Source organism: Stenella coeruleoalba (assembly GCF_951394435.1).
Source record: "Stenella coeruleoalba genome assembly, chromosome: 6".
Taxonomy (NCBI): domain Eukaryota; kingdom Metazoa; phylum Chordata; class Mammalia; order Artiodactyla; family Delphinidae; genus Stenella; species Stenella coeruleoalba.
Window position 1 is genome coordinate 126,203,345 of NC_137151.1, and position 16,625 is coordinate 126,219,969.

The window sequence follows — 16,625 nt, forward strand, 5'->3', positions numbered from 1 at the left end:
GAAAGCTGCTTAGGACACATCACGGACTCACTCTCCCCCGAGGAGCCTGGGGCCCTGGACCCAGCGTGACCTGCCCTGCAGTGTCCCCAGCTCAAGCTCAGCGCTCTTCCCCCAGACTCTCGTACAGCTCAGGGCCTGGAGTTAGACCCAAAACAAGCAGTTCTTACCTTTGGGAAGGACACACCCCATCGGAGCTCAAGACAGAAAAAAGGCCCTGCGTGTCTGTGCCACTTACTTAGGAGGCATTAAGCGAAGCCCACTACATTTCCAAAACCAGGGGCCTATTTTTACCCCAGGAAAGAGCAGCCAACTTCCGTGGACCTGAGACCCCACCCCTTTCTCTCCAGAGCCCCCCAGGACAGCGGAGACCCAAACACCCCTTCTGTGGCGCCTGGTGCGCAGCAGGGCTGGGCGTGCCGACTTACCCGAGCCGGGCATGTGGTTCACGCGGGCAGGGTTGAGCAGCTCCACCGGCTGGTCTCGGCCAGAAAGTCCATCTGGAGGACAGAGAAAGCATTTGGCTTCAGAAACTGCTCGCATCTCAATTAAAATACTTTACACTCCTGGCCTGCAAGGAGCACTTCCTTGCAAACAATGGAAGTGCACATGTCCTTCTCACTTTTAAAGGAGACCGGTGTCATTTTTATTTGCGGAGTCAGAAAATAAAAGACCCTTTGTCGAACATCCCAACCGGTCCCCATCTCGAAAATGGCAAACACCAATTCCTGGCCTGAGGGCGTCCGGCCGAGCTGCTGTGTTTTTACTTCTTTTCAGCAGCCACCTGATACCACTCAGCGTTTCTGCAGAGACCACAAGCAGTAAGATGAAGGCAGAAGAGTTACTCATCCTCTTCCCAGATATGGACCCGGGGCCCGAGGGCCACAGAGACACAGCCCCCGGAGGCTCCGGCGGCGAGGGCAGCCGTGGCTGTTGCCCGCTTGCGGGACAGTCAAGGAAACTAAGACAAACAAACCCGCTCTTAGGAAGACACTGGGCCAGGTTCTCACAATGGAAGGAATCGTTTCTTCCAGGTCCACCTTTCGATCGTGTTCTGACTGCAAAGATGGCACCGAAACCACACCCCCTCCACCTGGCACAGGCTGCCTTTAGACCACATTCCCTCAGACCGACAAGAAGGAAACTTCGGCAAAACTTCCAGGAATCACACTTTTGGTGTAAAATTAGCTTCTGACAACTGGTGTGAACGCCCGCAGGGACAAGCGCGTCATTACTGACGCTGACGTGTGGTCGGTCACACTCGTTACTGATTTTACGGAGAAAGCACTGGTTTCCCAGAGCAGCCATCGGCCCCCTCGGGCCGACTTGCAAATCATGACAGAAACACTTAAGAGCGCAGGTCTACTGACTCTGTACTAAAACTCTGCTTTTTGCCCCAAATGGACAGCACCTCAGGCAGCCTTCAAATGCAGTGTTCCATGACCCGTGTGTGTCTCTGGAGAGGTTCAAAGTCCAAGGACGAGAACAATGACCCCGAGGAGACCCCAAAGCGTCTCCCGAGAACTGCAGACCCTCCCAGGGAAGCGGGGAGGCCTGCGAGCCGCGCTCCCACACCCTCGGGGAAAACGAGCTGCTCCCGTGCGGCGCCCGGCCACTCCCGAGCCACGACGCGGGGACTCAAACGCTGGGATCTGGGGTCTCCTCTCCACAGCCAGCCACCCCTCCCCCATTCTGGCAGCTCACAAGGCACTGGGCATATGTGGGGTTAGGACAGTCCAGGCTCCCCGAGGCAGGACGAGGACTGGGGGCCACACTCATGCCCAGAAGCAGACCAGGCCCGACCGTCTGCACCAAGGTTTCTCTCCAGGCATATGACCCGCCCTGACATGGTCTGACGCTGACCTGCGGGCCTAATGCCAGGTCCTGTGAGCCCCTTCACTGCCCCTCAGAAAGGGGCCTCAAGAGCTTCCCTGGTGGCGCAGTGGTTGAGAGTCCGCCTGCCGATGCAGGGGACGCGGGTTCGTGCCCCGGTCCGGGAAGATCCCACAAGCCGCGGAGCGGCTGGGCCCGTGAGCCATGGCCGCTGAGCCTGCGCGTCTGGAGCCTGTGCTCCGCAACGGGAGAGGGCGCAACAGTGAGAGGCCCGCGTACCGCAAAAAAAAAAAAAAAAAAAAAAAAAGAAACGGGCCTCAAGACAGTGATAGAAAGCACTTTCAAGCCTTTCTTTCTGAGCGTGAATAAGTGAAATGAAAATTTCATTTTCAGAACTAGAAGATTCAGGAAAGTCTAAACGTATTTTTAAAAATCCTAATCCCACAGTAAATACTTTCAGAAACACCAAAAATGGCTTTTGAAAATCCTAGTCCTGCCGCCATTTTCTGAGGGCAGGGCCAGGAGCTGGGTGCTAGAGGGCCACCCTGCCGGCCCTGCAGCTGCGTCCGACCAAGCCCAGGGCGTTCCCTCTGGTGCCACCACACCTGGCGTGTCCCCCCAAAACCGTCACCTCCTCAGTGTTCTCCTTGAGCTTCCACCTGAGCCAAAGTTCTAGAACCAGACACAGTTTAGAAACCCAGAAACCAGCACAGCTGCCTCGTTTGGCAAATGAGGAAATTCCAGCTTCCGGGCCGGAGCAGTAGCGCTGGGCCTGCACCCCGGCTCGTGTGAAGGCCTTTCTGGAGTCTGGATCGAGCTGCTTGTGTCTGCCCCAAGCCCTGCAGGTCCACTTGCTCCAGAGCCACAGGCCCGATGATGCCGGATAACACGCGACTTTCAGCCACGCTGAAGCAGGAAGACGCGTCAAGTAGCGAGAGCCCGTGATGCTGGGTACGCCGCCAGCAGCCCGTGCCCGTCCCTCGCCCTGCTCCTCTGCAGACCCCACCCACCACCCTGACGCCCCCAGCACACCGCACGTTCCTCACTCTGAATGGAGGATCACAGAAGCCAAACAGTAAGAGGTCTTTTCACAGAAGGCAGTAGATAGAACGGCACTGGGCAGAGACCTGAACCAAGAAGGGACCGGGCACCGGGAGACGAGGCCAGAGAAGGGACGATAACACCAGCCTCCCAGTCCCGGCCCCGGAGTCTCCCGCTAGCTGGTCTGGGTGCTCGAGGCTGGCAGGCCCGGGTGTGCGGCCCCGGGCACACGGTGAGGACCCTGACATCACAGGGTGAAGACCCAGTCTGAGAACACGGAGGCATGCAGGGCCCTCTCGAGTCCCTGGAGGATTCAGATCTAAACATGGAGGGAAGATATACCAAGTCCACGGACACCTGTAGCAGGGCCCTGCGCGGCAGGGGCTGCTCAGCACGTACACGACAGTTTGAGGCACGAACGTCAGCTGTGGGGACAGATGTGATGCAGCATTGTTGCTCCGTGTCACGGGGACCAGAGCTGGTGACAAATACCACCGAGGGCCTTACACGTCCAATTGCGTATCACAGGGCTCACAAAACAAACCTGAGGCTGTGAAGCTGGACAAAATCCCAGAACAGAGCAGGGACAGAGAAACCGCGTTTGAAGGGGCAGGGGCTACAAGGGCCGGGGAAGACGGCTTAGAGCCCAGACGTAAGCGCCACCAGCACGTGACCACGTAGCCACGGAGCACAGAGCAGCCAAGAAAGCAACGCAAGGAACCAAGGAGAAGGGATGGGAGCACGGCCTCCTCTCGGCCCGCGGAACACCCCTGCAAGCAGGCTTCCGCCCTAACCCCTCTCCACTTCAGAGTCTAATTTTGGAAACATCGCTGCATGGGACTGCGGTACTTCGTGTCCTCAAGCGGCATTTTATTTGGCGCAGGGAGCTGGCGGAGGAGCACACATGCGGAAGAGAAGCAGGGAGCACGAGGGTCCTCCGTGTCTCCCTCACCACATGACTCTTCCGTGAGTGACCACAACGCACACGGTGGCACACGGGACGGCAGCGGACACGTGATCACGCTCGCACAGAAACAGCACGGCCCACTTAGAGACGATGGGGTCCAACTTAAAAGCAACGCTTGGCTGTAATTCAGTGTGATGGGCAGGGTAGGTGTCTCTAACTAGAATCGTAGCCTTTGGAGCCAAAGGAACCTAACTCGCAACTCTTCTGGCCTATTCCCCGCCTTTACACATGGGAAAGCAGCCCTGCAGGGCTGAGCAATGTCCGCGAGATCAGGTACTTAGCACCCCAGAACCTGGCTCTGTTGCAACTAGGCCAGACACAAGCCTGAACTGGGCCTTGTACTCTGTACTCTGGTACTTAGCCAGACCTGTGCCGTCAACCAGGCCTTCCAGTCACCAAGACCGAGTCCCCCCACAACCCCTAGGAATTTGCCCTCATCTGGATTAAGAAAGAAAGAGAGGGAAGAAAGTTGAGAAAGATAGGAAAACAGCAGAAAAAAAAAAAAAAGAAAAGGAGGGAGAAAAAGAAATGAAAGCATATCATAGTTGTAATTCCCCACTTTGCAGGTTCAATCTTCTAAAATTTCTAGAAAACAGCAAAAGAGTTCATAGAATCTTCTCTGGAAGAAGAGGCAAGTGACAATATTAACACTATTATGTCTCCCAATCCATGAACATGGAACGGAATATCACTTCATTTTATTTCTCTCAAAACTGTTTTAGAATTGTGAGTGTAGAGATCTTGACCACCTTTAGATTTATTACCAGACATTTGATGTTTTAAGTAAAATATTATAGATAGTATTTTCAATGTCAATTGCTCTCTGCTGATATACAGAAATACAATCAAGTTTTATATATTGGCTTGGTGCTATAGCATCTGGTTAAACTCATATTCATTCTAATCGCTTACCTGAAGTTAGTCTGAATTTTCTACATGCAGAATCATGTCACCTACGATAATGACAGTTTGTTCTTCCTCTCCAGACCTGATGCTTTTCCTTTCTTTTTCTTGCCTTATTCTACAGCTCACATCTATGGTACATTATTGAATGGAAATAGCAAAAGAGGACACCCCTGTCTTGTTTCTGATCTTACTGGGAATGTTTTCAATACTTCACCTAGCGTAAGTATAACACTTGCTGTAAGTTTCTGACAGATAACTTTATTAAGTTAAGCAAAGTCCCTTCTATTTCTACTTTGCAAAGGCTACTTTAAAATCATGTATGTGTGCTTAACTTTATGAAGCTTTTCTGTATCGATTCATATTGTTACATAATTTCCCCTTTCATCTGGTAACTTCCTTTTCTCATGTCAAACCAACCTGCATTCCTGGGATAAACCGACTTGGTTGTGTCCAGTGAGTTCTGAGGCAAAGGAAAGGAACTAAGTCGTACAGATATAGGGGATTCGAGTGCGGCCTGAAATCTTTTCTACTTTTGATTCCAGAGAGTTGGAGCCCTAGCCACACATGCCAGCCTTAGTTCCACACTTGTTCTTTTGTCAGGTGCATAAAAGAGCTGGAAAATTAATATTATAAAATGTGCTTAGTGGGGCTTCTTCGATGTAGGTCACCAAAATGAAATGGGGGTGACGAGGCTGCCTGTCACCCACTTGATATGACAGCAGGGCACGCACACCTCATCCTTCTCACAGAGCTGTTTCCAGACCGGCGGCCGCGGAATCTTCGGTATTTGGCAGCAGTAATAACTCAAAGTCTTCATTCCAGCCCATTTTCCTGTCCCTTTTTATCATACAAGCCTTTTATTTTAGAACAGGTGTGGATTTACAGAAAAATTTAAAAAGTACAGAGAGTCCTCACATACTCTGCACCCTGCTTCCCCTGTGATGAACATCCTACATTAGTATGTCTGGGGTGTCGTTAACTGAAGTCCATGCTTCTCTCAGGTTTCCTTGGCTGTCCCCTAGTGCTCTCTTGCCGTCCCAGGACCCCACCCAGGACCCTGCATGACATTCAGTCATCACCTCCCCTCAGCCTCCTCTGGGCTGTGATGGTTCCTAGCACGTTCCTTGTTTTTGATGACCTTGGCAGTGGAGGAGTACGGGTCAGGTGGTTTGTCGAATGCCCCTCAATTGGGATTGTCTGATGTGCTCCTGATTGGACCAGGGCTGTGTGTTTAGCAAGAAGACCACAGAGGGGAAGTGCCACGTCCATCCTGTGGCACCACATCCCACCGACATGGCGCACCCACTGATGCTGACCTTGACCACCCGGCAGAGGTGTGTCCATCAGGTCTCTGCACAGTAAGACCTGTGGCATTCTTTCCATGTGACATTCTTTGGAAGAAAGCCACTACACACTGCCCACACTTGTGAAAAGGCCCGAGCTTTCCTCGCCGCACGACTTCTCAGGAGTTAGTACGAGTGGACCTGCTCCCAAGGAGGTAGTGGGAACACCGGGGACAGAGGGCAGCCCAGTTTTGGGTCCCAAGGGAGGAAGCAGAAGCCCGGGTACAGAGGGGCAGGGCTCAGCCAGAACTGCAGCTGGTGTCAGGGGGGCGGGCGGGAGGCCAGGCCCTCGGTCTGCATTTCCCAGACTCATCTTTGAAGGCTTGTGTGAGAATTAATTCTTATCTTGAGGGCTTCCCGGGGCCTGGGGAGAAGCTGGAATATTTTCTCGCAGTAAGAATGATGGTATGCCTCCCCTTCACCCCGTTTCCTCTTCCTTCTGATCTGTCGTGAATTCAGATCTTACAGAGAACTTGCCAGAAGGTCTGCAAAGGAAAGGGGGTTCCGCCCTAACAGATGTCTGAGTCTGGGTTTTCCCTCTGCCGCCCGGATCCTTAAGGCTCCTGTACGTCTGTGATGAGGGTCTGGAGGGTGAGGTGGCCCCGTTTCCTGGACATGGGGCCTCAGTCGAGAAGCAGGAGGCTTTCAGATCTGGAGCCGCACGTGGGCCAGGCCTGGGGAGACCAGTGCTGGGGGGCGGAGGCGCTGAGCTCCCTCATTTGGGGCCACTTCGAGGGCTGATCCTGCAGGACAGAAGCCCCGGGTCCCTACACACCAACTTAAGGAGGAAAGGCAGAATTCCTGCGGTGGTGATATTTGCGTTGCTGTGTGTGTGCTACTGTAAAACTTGATGGAGAACAGTATGGAGGTTCCTGAAAAAACTAAAAATAGAACTACCATACGAGCCAGCCACCCCCCCATGGGGCATATACCCTGAGAAAACCGTAATCCAAGAGTCATGTAGGGCTTCCCTGGTGGTGCAGTGGTTAAGAATCCTCCTGCCAATGCAGGGGACATGAGTTCGAGCCCTGGTCCGGGAAGATCCTACATGCTGCGGAGCAGCTAAGCCTGTGCATCACAACTACCGAGCCTGCACTCTAGAGCCTGTGAGCCACAACTACTGAGCCTGTGCTCTACAGCCTGCAAGCCACAACTACTGAGCCCATGCGTCACAACTACTGAGCCTGTGCTCTAGAGCCCTTGAGCCACAACTACTGAAGCCCACGTGCCACAACTACTGAAGCCCATGTGCCTAGAGCCCATGCTCTGCGACAAGAGAAGCCACCGCAATAAGAAGCCCACGCACCGCAACGAAGAGTAGCCCCCGCTCGCCGCAACTAGAGAAAGCCCGCATGCAGCAATGAAGACCCAACACAGCCATAAATAAATTAATTAATTAAATTAAAAATATATATATATATATTTTTTTGTTTTAAAAAAAGAGAGTCATGTACCCCAATGTTCATTGCAGCTCTATTTACAATAGCCAGGACATGGAAGCAACCTAAGTGTCCATCAACAGATGAATGGATAAAGAAGATGTGGCACATATATACAATGGAATACTACTCAGCCATAAAAAGAAACAAAATTGAGTTATTTGTAGTGAGGTGGATGGACCTAGAGTCTGTCATACAGAGTGAAGTAAGTCAGAAAGAGAAAAACAAATACCGTATGCTAACACATATATATGGAATCTAAAAAACAAAAACAAAAAAAACTGGTTCTGAAGAACCTAGGGGCAGGACGGGAATAAAGAGTCAAACCTACTAGAGAATGGACTTGAGGACACGGGGAGGGGGAAGGGGAAGCTGGGAAGAAGTGAGAGAGTGTCATGGACACATACACACTACCGAATGTAAAATAGATAGCTAGTGGGAAGCAGCCGCATAGCACAGGGAGATCAGCTCGGTGCTTTGTGACCACCTAGAGGGGTGGGATAGGGAGGGTGGGAGGGAGACGCGAGAGGGAGGAGATATGGGGATATATGTATATGCATAGCGACTCACTTTGTTATACAGCAGAAACGAACACACCATTGTAAAGCAATTATACTCCAATAAAGATGTTAATAAACTAATTAATTAATTAATTTAAAAAACCCTCGATGGAAAGAAAGTTTTTTAAAAATCGGTTACCCTTTATAAGAATGACGGAAAAGTACGCAGTTCTCGCGCCTGGTGAAAGGTGCTGACCCTGCCTGAACGAAGATGGAAAGGACCAGCCAGCTGCTCGGAGGCCTGGCCGCCAGGATGGGAGCACAGGGCAGGGTCTGCAGGCCAGGCTCGCCCGCTGACCCCCACCCGGGGCCCTCTCATGTCATGTGAGTCTGTGCAGAGCTCTCGGGGGTGTCCCGGGACGCTCAGGTGAGGCCAGCATTCCCTGCACCAGACCTGTGGACCTGTGGAACCCTCCTACTGGAAGCTTGACCCTCTTGTTCATTTAAATCATAAAAGGGGGCTCAGTACACTGAAATGTCACAAACGGAAATGATTCATCAGGTCAGCAAAATACTCATATTTCCCCAGGGCCCTTCCCCTGACACCGCAGGGGGTCTCAAACTCCCCCCAGCACCTGGCCTCCCTCCCCTCTGCTTCCCGCGTCCTTTGCTGAAGGGCCCCCCATCCCTCTGGCATCCTCCACCCTCCTTCAGAGCCACATCCAACAAAGCCCCCGCCGGACTGATACCGGCACCACTCAGGTGCTGCATACACTCAGGCGGACCAGACGGGCACCTCCCCTGTGAGTTCTGCTAAGAGCCTCCAGCATCTCAGTCCATTAAATGCTTCTCTTCCTCATCATGCAAGCTGTGGAAACATAGCAAAGTTCTATAATAAAGCTTGTGTGTACCCATTAATATGAATTAAACTTTAATGAGCTAAGCGTTATGAATTCCTGAGGCACGCACGTCCAATACAGTTTACGTGTGTTTATCAGAGAAAATGAAAATGGAAGCTAGACCCTTTTTCTCTAGGCAATACTTTTCCTTCAGGAAAAACAGGCAGACTTTGCAAAGGTCAGGGCTGATCTTTGAGGTTTTCTTGTCCTTCCCCTGGAAATCAAATCTAGCTCCAGCTACCAGTTTATAGGAAATACGTGTTTAAAGGAACAGGTTCAAAGGCCCCAGGAGGCTCTGATCAGTCAGGTGTGGAAGGACAAAATCGAAGGGCAAAAGTCCCAGCTCCTCGGGACGGGTAGGTGAGCCGCTACAGAGTAAACCCTGCAGAGCCGTCCCTCAGTCCCGGGTTTGCATCCTGATTTGAACACATGACAGCACCGAGACTCCTTTAAAGACAACGAGCAAACATGGACACAGCTTGGGTATAAGATGATAGTTGGGAATTATTGTTCATTTTGTTGAGTGTGACAATGGGATTGTACCTGTTAGAAACACACACTGAAGTATTTATGGGAAAATGGTGTGGCATCTGGGGCTTGTTTTAAATTCTCCAGGGGATAAAGCTTGGAGAGGGGGCACCTGATGAAGTGGGAATGGTCAGAAAGCTCAGTGTTTCTATGGGCACAGGGGATCTCACTATATGGACTGCAGTTCATCTTTTTTAAAAAAATTTTTCATGATAAGAGTTTTCGAGAGATGCCAAGACAAGCCCCTCCCTTCCTGTTCCTAAGCATCTGTCCTCGCTTCACAGCCACCAGCCCATCAGTCTAACTGGTTCTCTCAGCAACATTCCTACCAACCTCCAGTTTATTACCAGCCCCTAGCCGTGCAAGCAAGCAAACACTCCCGGCTCACGTTCGGCCCAACAGACGGGTCCTGAGCATCTGAGATGTGACCGTGGGCAGGACACAGGCCCCAGCTGGTGTCAGGCAGAACTCAGCCCTGGCGAGGGCGGACCGGCCCTCACCGATCTGAGATACGACCCACAGACCGGAAAGCTCTGGTAGTGAGGAACGACACACAGCGAGTGTGACCACGGGCCACCAGGAGGGGCCTCGACCACAGCTGCCCGGGGCGAAGCAGGCTCTTTCCGGTCCCCAGGTCCCAGGTCCAGCTCGGAGCTGCACCGCGGGAAGGAGCGAGGGCCAGGGAGGGATGTGCGAGGGAGAGAGTTAAGAAAACAGCTTCGCGGGTGGGCAGCGCTGGAGCCCAGGCCGCTGTGCCCTGGGAGGCCAGACAAAGGCCGGCTCTGTTCTCCCCGGTCCTGGGCAGCCTTTCCTGAGGGGAGTTTCTCAGCTGCCTTTCAGATGGTCCTCCAGGGACGGTCTGCCCCTCCTCCCCCCTCCCTAGTGAGCTGACAGCTCTCAGCTGTCCCCATCGCGTGGCCCGGCCCAGCTCAACCGTTAATAAGAGACTTAGAAAATCAGGAGAAAATGTCCTTGCCCGCCTTTGAAAACAGATCCGTCTCTGCTCCAGAGACGCTGTCCATCTGCCCCCTGGGGAGGACATAACTGAGTGAGTCATTCCAAAGCCGTTGGTACAGCTCTGGACACGCAGGAGGGGAAAGAACCTCGGATGCAAAAGGTGCAGATTTCTCAGACTCTGTGTAACAAATAACGGACCACAGAGTCCCATGGGAGCCCCGCACACGAGCACGCAGTGGACCCGCATCTCTGCGCTGACGCAAACTAGCTTTCTGGACAGATACCCCCGGCTCACATCAGTAATGACGAGAAGTAGCACAGTTACCGGCAAAGGCTGAAAACTAGCTCTGAAGCCCACTTGTCCATAACCACGCTTCCTCTGGTTGCTCAGACCAACCCACACGCCTGTGAAAATCCACAGGCAATCCCACCACCACTGTTTTCTGCCGCTGTCCCACCTTCTGAACCAACACCTGTTAACTGCCGAGCAGTCCAGTGAGCAAAGCTCCCACCTGAGTTCATCCCCTCACAGACGGAGCAGACCTCTCCCGGGAAGGAGGCCGTGTGGCCCCGGGGGACTCGGGCTCGGACAGGCCTGGCTTCCCCAACACGCAAAGCTTCATTAGTGATCATGTCGTTTCAACCCAGCCTCAGTTTCCTCATGTGTTCAGTGGAGAGGTAAACTGACACAGGAGTAGATGAAATAAAGTAAATAAAGAAAAAGATACAAAATGTGCCCCTCCCACCTCATCTGTCCCTCTGTGATGCTAGCGGGCAGTCCCGCCTGCACAGAGAACACACATCTCATCCCACAGCAAGACGCCTGATGGGGCAAAGCATCTCCTGAAACTGTGAGTCCGCCACTAAAACCACTGGCTGGATGACCAGCTCCCCACACACTTTCCACACTGCTGAGCATTAAAGATTAGCTGAGAGGTGTTTGTGGTTAAGTGACAGGAAGCCGGAAAAGAGGTACATGTTAGTAAGCAGCTCACGAGAAATGAGTCACTAACTCAAAACAATAAACCCCAAACGGCCACTTGGAACAAGTCCGCGCAGGCAAGTTCACAGTGTGGCTGGAGAGCGTTTGTGGGGAGCGTGCCCCGGAGGCCCGGGCAACATGGACACCCGAGCTGCGGCCCTACTCACCCTCCCGGCCACGTCGGACTCGAAAGCACTGCTAGTTCTTTGTCTCGAAAAAGGGCTCCTTTGCCCTTTCCCTTTACTGCAATGGGAGGGCCCAGAGGGACTGAGAGAGGCCGGACTGACGCAGCAGCAGCTGCCCCAGGGACACGCGGCCCTCGTGTCCCCCCGGCTGACGTCTGCTGATGTGTGCAGTGGCCACAGCACCTTGGGTGGAGAGACTTTCTCCCCAGCTCTCTTTAGGACGATATTTAGTGTGGATATAGTTCATTGTTTCTAAACCACTGTTCTGGCCAGCTCCTCAACACCATCGGTCAGGTTTGCCTTCTAACTTAGAAATAACAGCTAACCAGTAACAGGCACTGATTAGGGGTCAGGTACCCGTCCAAGTCCTTCCTTCACATCAGCTCGGTCAGTCCTCACCAGGAAACGAATGGCATAAATACTATTATTGTCCGCATTTTAAAGATGAAGAAAGTCAGCAAGAGAGATGGTGACGGTTGTCTTGATCAAGGTCAGGAAGTTCTGCCTCTAAGCGCTGACCCACCAAGACACAAGGTCCAAATCACATCACTCAGTCATTCAGCAAATTTTACTGAACGAGTCATGGAGCGATTGTCCTCATTCCAGGGGATACAGCCTCGAGTGACATCGAGTTCCAGCACCCCAAACTGCCACTAGTGAAGAGGAGGTGACACACATAAACAGGTCGTGTGGGATCATGTGCTGAGCGGGATGTGATGGGGGTTATTCCTCAGATAGGTCCTTGGGAGGTGGAGACATCTGAGCAGTGCCTGAATGGCAGGTGAGAAGCAGCCGTGTAAACTATCCCAAGAGCATCCTAGGCATGGGGACAGCACGTGCAAAGGCCCTGAGGTGGAACAAACTTGGTGGGTCCCAGGCAGTGGAGCTGAGTAACCGGGTCTCAGTGAGAGAGACAGGGTCAGGGGGGCCCCAGGCCTGGAGGCAGAGAGTATTGACCAGGGCCAGGAGGGACCGAAGAGGGGACAGAAGCAGGAAGAAGAGCTGGGAGGCTGTCTCTGAGGCCTGGAGGAGAACGGTGGCCATGGAGCTGGGAGCAACGGTCTGATTTGCGATCTACTTTGAAGGTGATCCGTCAGGACTTCCGGCCAGATGGGAGGTGGGTGGCTGGAAGGCAAGGCCCCTCTCGGAGCATGAAGGACACAGAGGGGACTGCGGTGGGCTCACGCGTGCGCGGGGAGAGGCGGGAGATGACGAACACAGATCGCTGGCCTTGCTGGCTCTAAGAGACCTACTCTGAAGAGCAAACAGAACTTCGAAACCCCCTCTGCTCCTTTCTTTATGACTTTCTCAGAAAAAAAGAAAAGTTCAGGATTTGTCAGTGGCTCAAAATTCAAGTAAATAAATATTCGCATGTGGTTTATTCCACTCATTTTGCCAGTTTGTAAGTTTCCCGTCCTTAGCAGCATCTTTACTGCTGTGCTAATTTCTGCCATCCAGACTCTCAGCATCTTGGGTGGGGCTGCAGACTTCTGAACTACTAAGTTCTCTAGCTGAGCTGCTAAAGAAATAAAAAAAGAACTGGATATTAGATGACACCTACCCCACCCAGAAGTCTTTTGTCAGGAAACGGTTCTTAAAATACACACCAGCGGAGAAAGTATGTTTCATGGATCTTGCTGGTTTTAGTTTCTCTCGTGCCTTTCTGAAATGCACAATCCTACAGAGGCTCTTCATTTTAGAACTTAACCCTCGTCTGGAGGACGAGACCCGGCCATGCCCTGTGGCCGAGCAGGTGTCCGCCAGGGCAGCCTGAGCACGGGCCACCGTGAGGACGCTGCACGCTTCCCACCGGGCCGCACGTACGGCCTCCAGTTACGTGGACCGCCCTGGCTTAGCTCCATTTCTCTGGTCAGCGCACCGCCAGGAGCCCAGTGTGCTCCGGGCCCCGCCTCAGGTGCTGGCAGCCCCGCGCTGACGGCAGGCCTGCCCGCAAGGACCGCGGGACGGAGGAGACGTGCAACTCGTGACACCATTTCACCCTCGGCACCCAGGTCTCCAGAGACCCTGGGCCTCCTCACCAGAACCAGCGGGGTGACAGTGAATTGGAGATTGGGCAGTTGTGACCAGACACGCGTGTCGTGTGGCCCGAGAACCGCCCGCCCTCCCGGCGGCTGTCAGGGCAGCTCCGCACGGTGGCTGCCTGTCCCCACTGCCAGCCCCCAGGAGCTCCATCAGGCGCCGAACAGAAGGCACTCGATTGCAGGCGTGGCGGGGCAGCACCACAGTCCTTCCCGATGGTTCCGGGGCTCATGCTCAGCACTGACGTGTGACCCTCCACCAGGAAAAGGGAAAATCTCAAGGGCGCCGGCCCTGAGGGGGCCGGGAAAGAAGCCTCCTCCCCAACGCCGCCCTGCTCTGCGGCCCTGGACGGGAAGGGGCCTGACATCCGACTGCCACGTTCAGGCGGGCCCTGCTGCCGGGGGTCACGGCCAAAGGAAGACAGCAGCCGACTGGCTCGTGAGTGGCGCCAGGAGAAAAGCTGCCGGATCTGGGACTGGGAAACAGGCTTCCTCCGTCCACATGGTGCCCCCTCCACCCCTCCCCCGTGCACCCCACATCGCATCTCAACTGACAAGTGCAGCCCAAGAGCCTGCAATGGGCCTCCTCACGGGCACACGGTCCTTCTGGAGCGTGGAGCTCACAGATGCGCCAGCGGTGAGTGGACGCCGGCTGAGGGGCACCGTGGAGGGCGGGGGGCCTGCAACATGAGCTTTGAACCGTCTCGGGAAGCTCGACTTTCTCTCATTTCCGTACTGCCTAATAACATACAGCACGTTGTTCTTAAAATTAGATCCACCGTCTTAACTTTTTAAAAGATAACTTCACAGAAACAAGAGCTGGGCACACAAGTCACGCCCTGCAGATGCACAGCTGTCAGCATCTTAGCTGATGCGCAGAGAGCCTTCCGGTCTCCCAGGCAGGTTCGTGCAGCCACAGCCCCACCGTCACCTGCTCCACGCCTCGCACGTGCCCCTCGTAGCCTAGAGGACGGGCTCCCACTGCACGAGGCGGCCGGTTATTCAAAGGTGTCCACGCACGCAAGAGAATTTCACCATTATTATCTAATGCAAAAACACCCCAGCACACCCCTTCCTCCAACAAAACTGGCTTTCCTGGGTCTTCTGAAAAGATGGTAGACAAGCCGTAGAAATCACTGTTACATTTTTGTTACACGCAATACGGATATACTCTACAGAGCACAGCTTCCCCCAAGTCAAGACGAACTAAACCTTATCATTATTCCTCTTATAACCATTTTTATACAACACAAACTTCAGTTTCTAAAAATACACTGATTACACTCTATCGTGTTCTATTTAACCTTCTAAAAATAGAGGTACTGACAGGAGCAGCAATTTGCTGTGAGATGTTAACTGCGCTGATGTCAGTGACAGGATACGGGTTTCTGTCCTTTGCATTCTTTTCAGCCTGTGGTTTCTGCGCGATTGCCGGGGAGTCCCGGGCACCCTGGTGGCTGGCGCCGAGGTTCTGACTGTGAGTGTAGAGACCGGGCACCAAAGCCCAGATCTGCTCCTGGGTGCCCCTGACCTCACACCGACAACCTAACCTCATTTTCCACATCTGTAAAATTGGTGAATGGCTTCACCTCACAGGACTGACAGGATGCGACGAGGCTCCCTGAGTAAAGCACCCCTGACTGACACCGGCTCACAGGAACATGTGCCTCAGACACCCCCGCCACGGGAGTAAGCCCTCCTGCCCTCTCTCCCGGCAGCAGGCTCGTTAGTTCCCAGGGCATTCAGCAGCAACTACGGAGGAAAATCAAAAGGCACAAGGGAAGAGCAGAACAGGAGGGAAGCTCTTGCTCCCAGGGCTCCAGGGTTCCGTGCAGTCCTTCTCGGGCGGGTCCAGTGCCCTGTGGAGTCCTTCTTGGGCGGCCCAGGGGCCTGTGCAGCCCACCTCCCCTCCCCCTTCTCCTCCAAAGCACAGACGTGGCCCCAGAGGCCACACTGGAAAGTAGCAGACTGCTTTCCAATTGCCAGTGTGTTAAAAATGGCTGTTTTAAACAACCTGCCAAACTTTGAAAGCTTTATAGTTCTAAGAACAGATACATCCAAAATTTTAGACGACAATCCCTTATCTTCCCTGTTCTGTAACGGAGTAATTTTTTTTTTTTTTTTTTTTGCGGTATGTGGGCCTCTCACTGTTCCAGCCTCTCCCCTTGCGGAGCACAGGCTCCGGACGCGCAGGCCCAGCCAGCCACGGCTCATGGGCCCAGCTGCTCCGCAGCACGTGGGATCTTCCCGGACCGGGGCACGAACCCGTGTCCCCTGCATTGGCAGGCGGACTCTCAACCACTGTACCACCAGGGAAGCCCTGTAACGGAGTAATTTTTGAATGAAGAAAAAAGTAGAAGCAAAGCATTTCTCTCCTCCCTCCCCGCCGCAGACATGCAAGCAGAGTAACCGGGTCTGAGTGAGAGAGACAGGGTCAGGGGGGCCCTGACCCTGTGTCTCTCACTCTTGCAGAGAACTATCCAGATTCTTCCCTACGAGCAAATGACCGGTTAATGCTCTGCTGGCCCTTGGTTTTGAAACTGCACAGTCCAGACTGGGACTTGAACCCACGGTCTTTTACCTGAGCTCACACATGTAGTCTCATAGTCTCAGGACTTAAGGACTTAAGCTCAGGTTCTTGAGGTCTCGTCGCAGCAAGAATTCAGTGAGAGGCTAAGTGATAGATAAGAAGTGGATTTATTTAGAGAGAGACCCATTCCATAGGCAGAGTGTGGTCCGTCTCAGAAGGCGAGAGGCCCCGGAATATGGGGCGGCTAGTTTTTACGGGCTGGATAATTTCACAGGCTGACGAGTGGGAGGATTATTCCAACTACCTCGGAGAAGGGGCAGGGATTTCCAGGAACTGGGCCACCACCTGCTTTTGGGGCCCTTGTTGGTCGTGGAGCCTGTGGGTGTGTCATTTAGATGCTGATGCATGTACCACAATGAGCGTATAGCGAGGCTCAAGGTTACGGGAAGCTGAATCTTCTGCCATCTTGGACCTAATTG

At 53.4% G+C, this 16,625-nt stretch overlaps 1 protein-coding gene across 1 annotated transcript in view; it reads right to left on the minus strand.

The window, feature by feature from the left end:
- The window catches only part of HDAC4 (histone deacetylase 4), a 286,639-nt gene that overhangs the window by 149,691 nt on the left and 120,323 nt on the right, over positions 1 to 16,625 (minus strand). Inside the window, exon 3 of the mRNA XM_079924568.1 lies at positions 426 to 497. Coding sequence (XP_079780694.1) covers positions 426 to 497 — 72 coding nt within the window. The remainder of the gene's footprint in view (positions 1 to 425; positions 498 to 16,625) is intronic.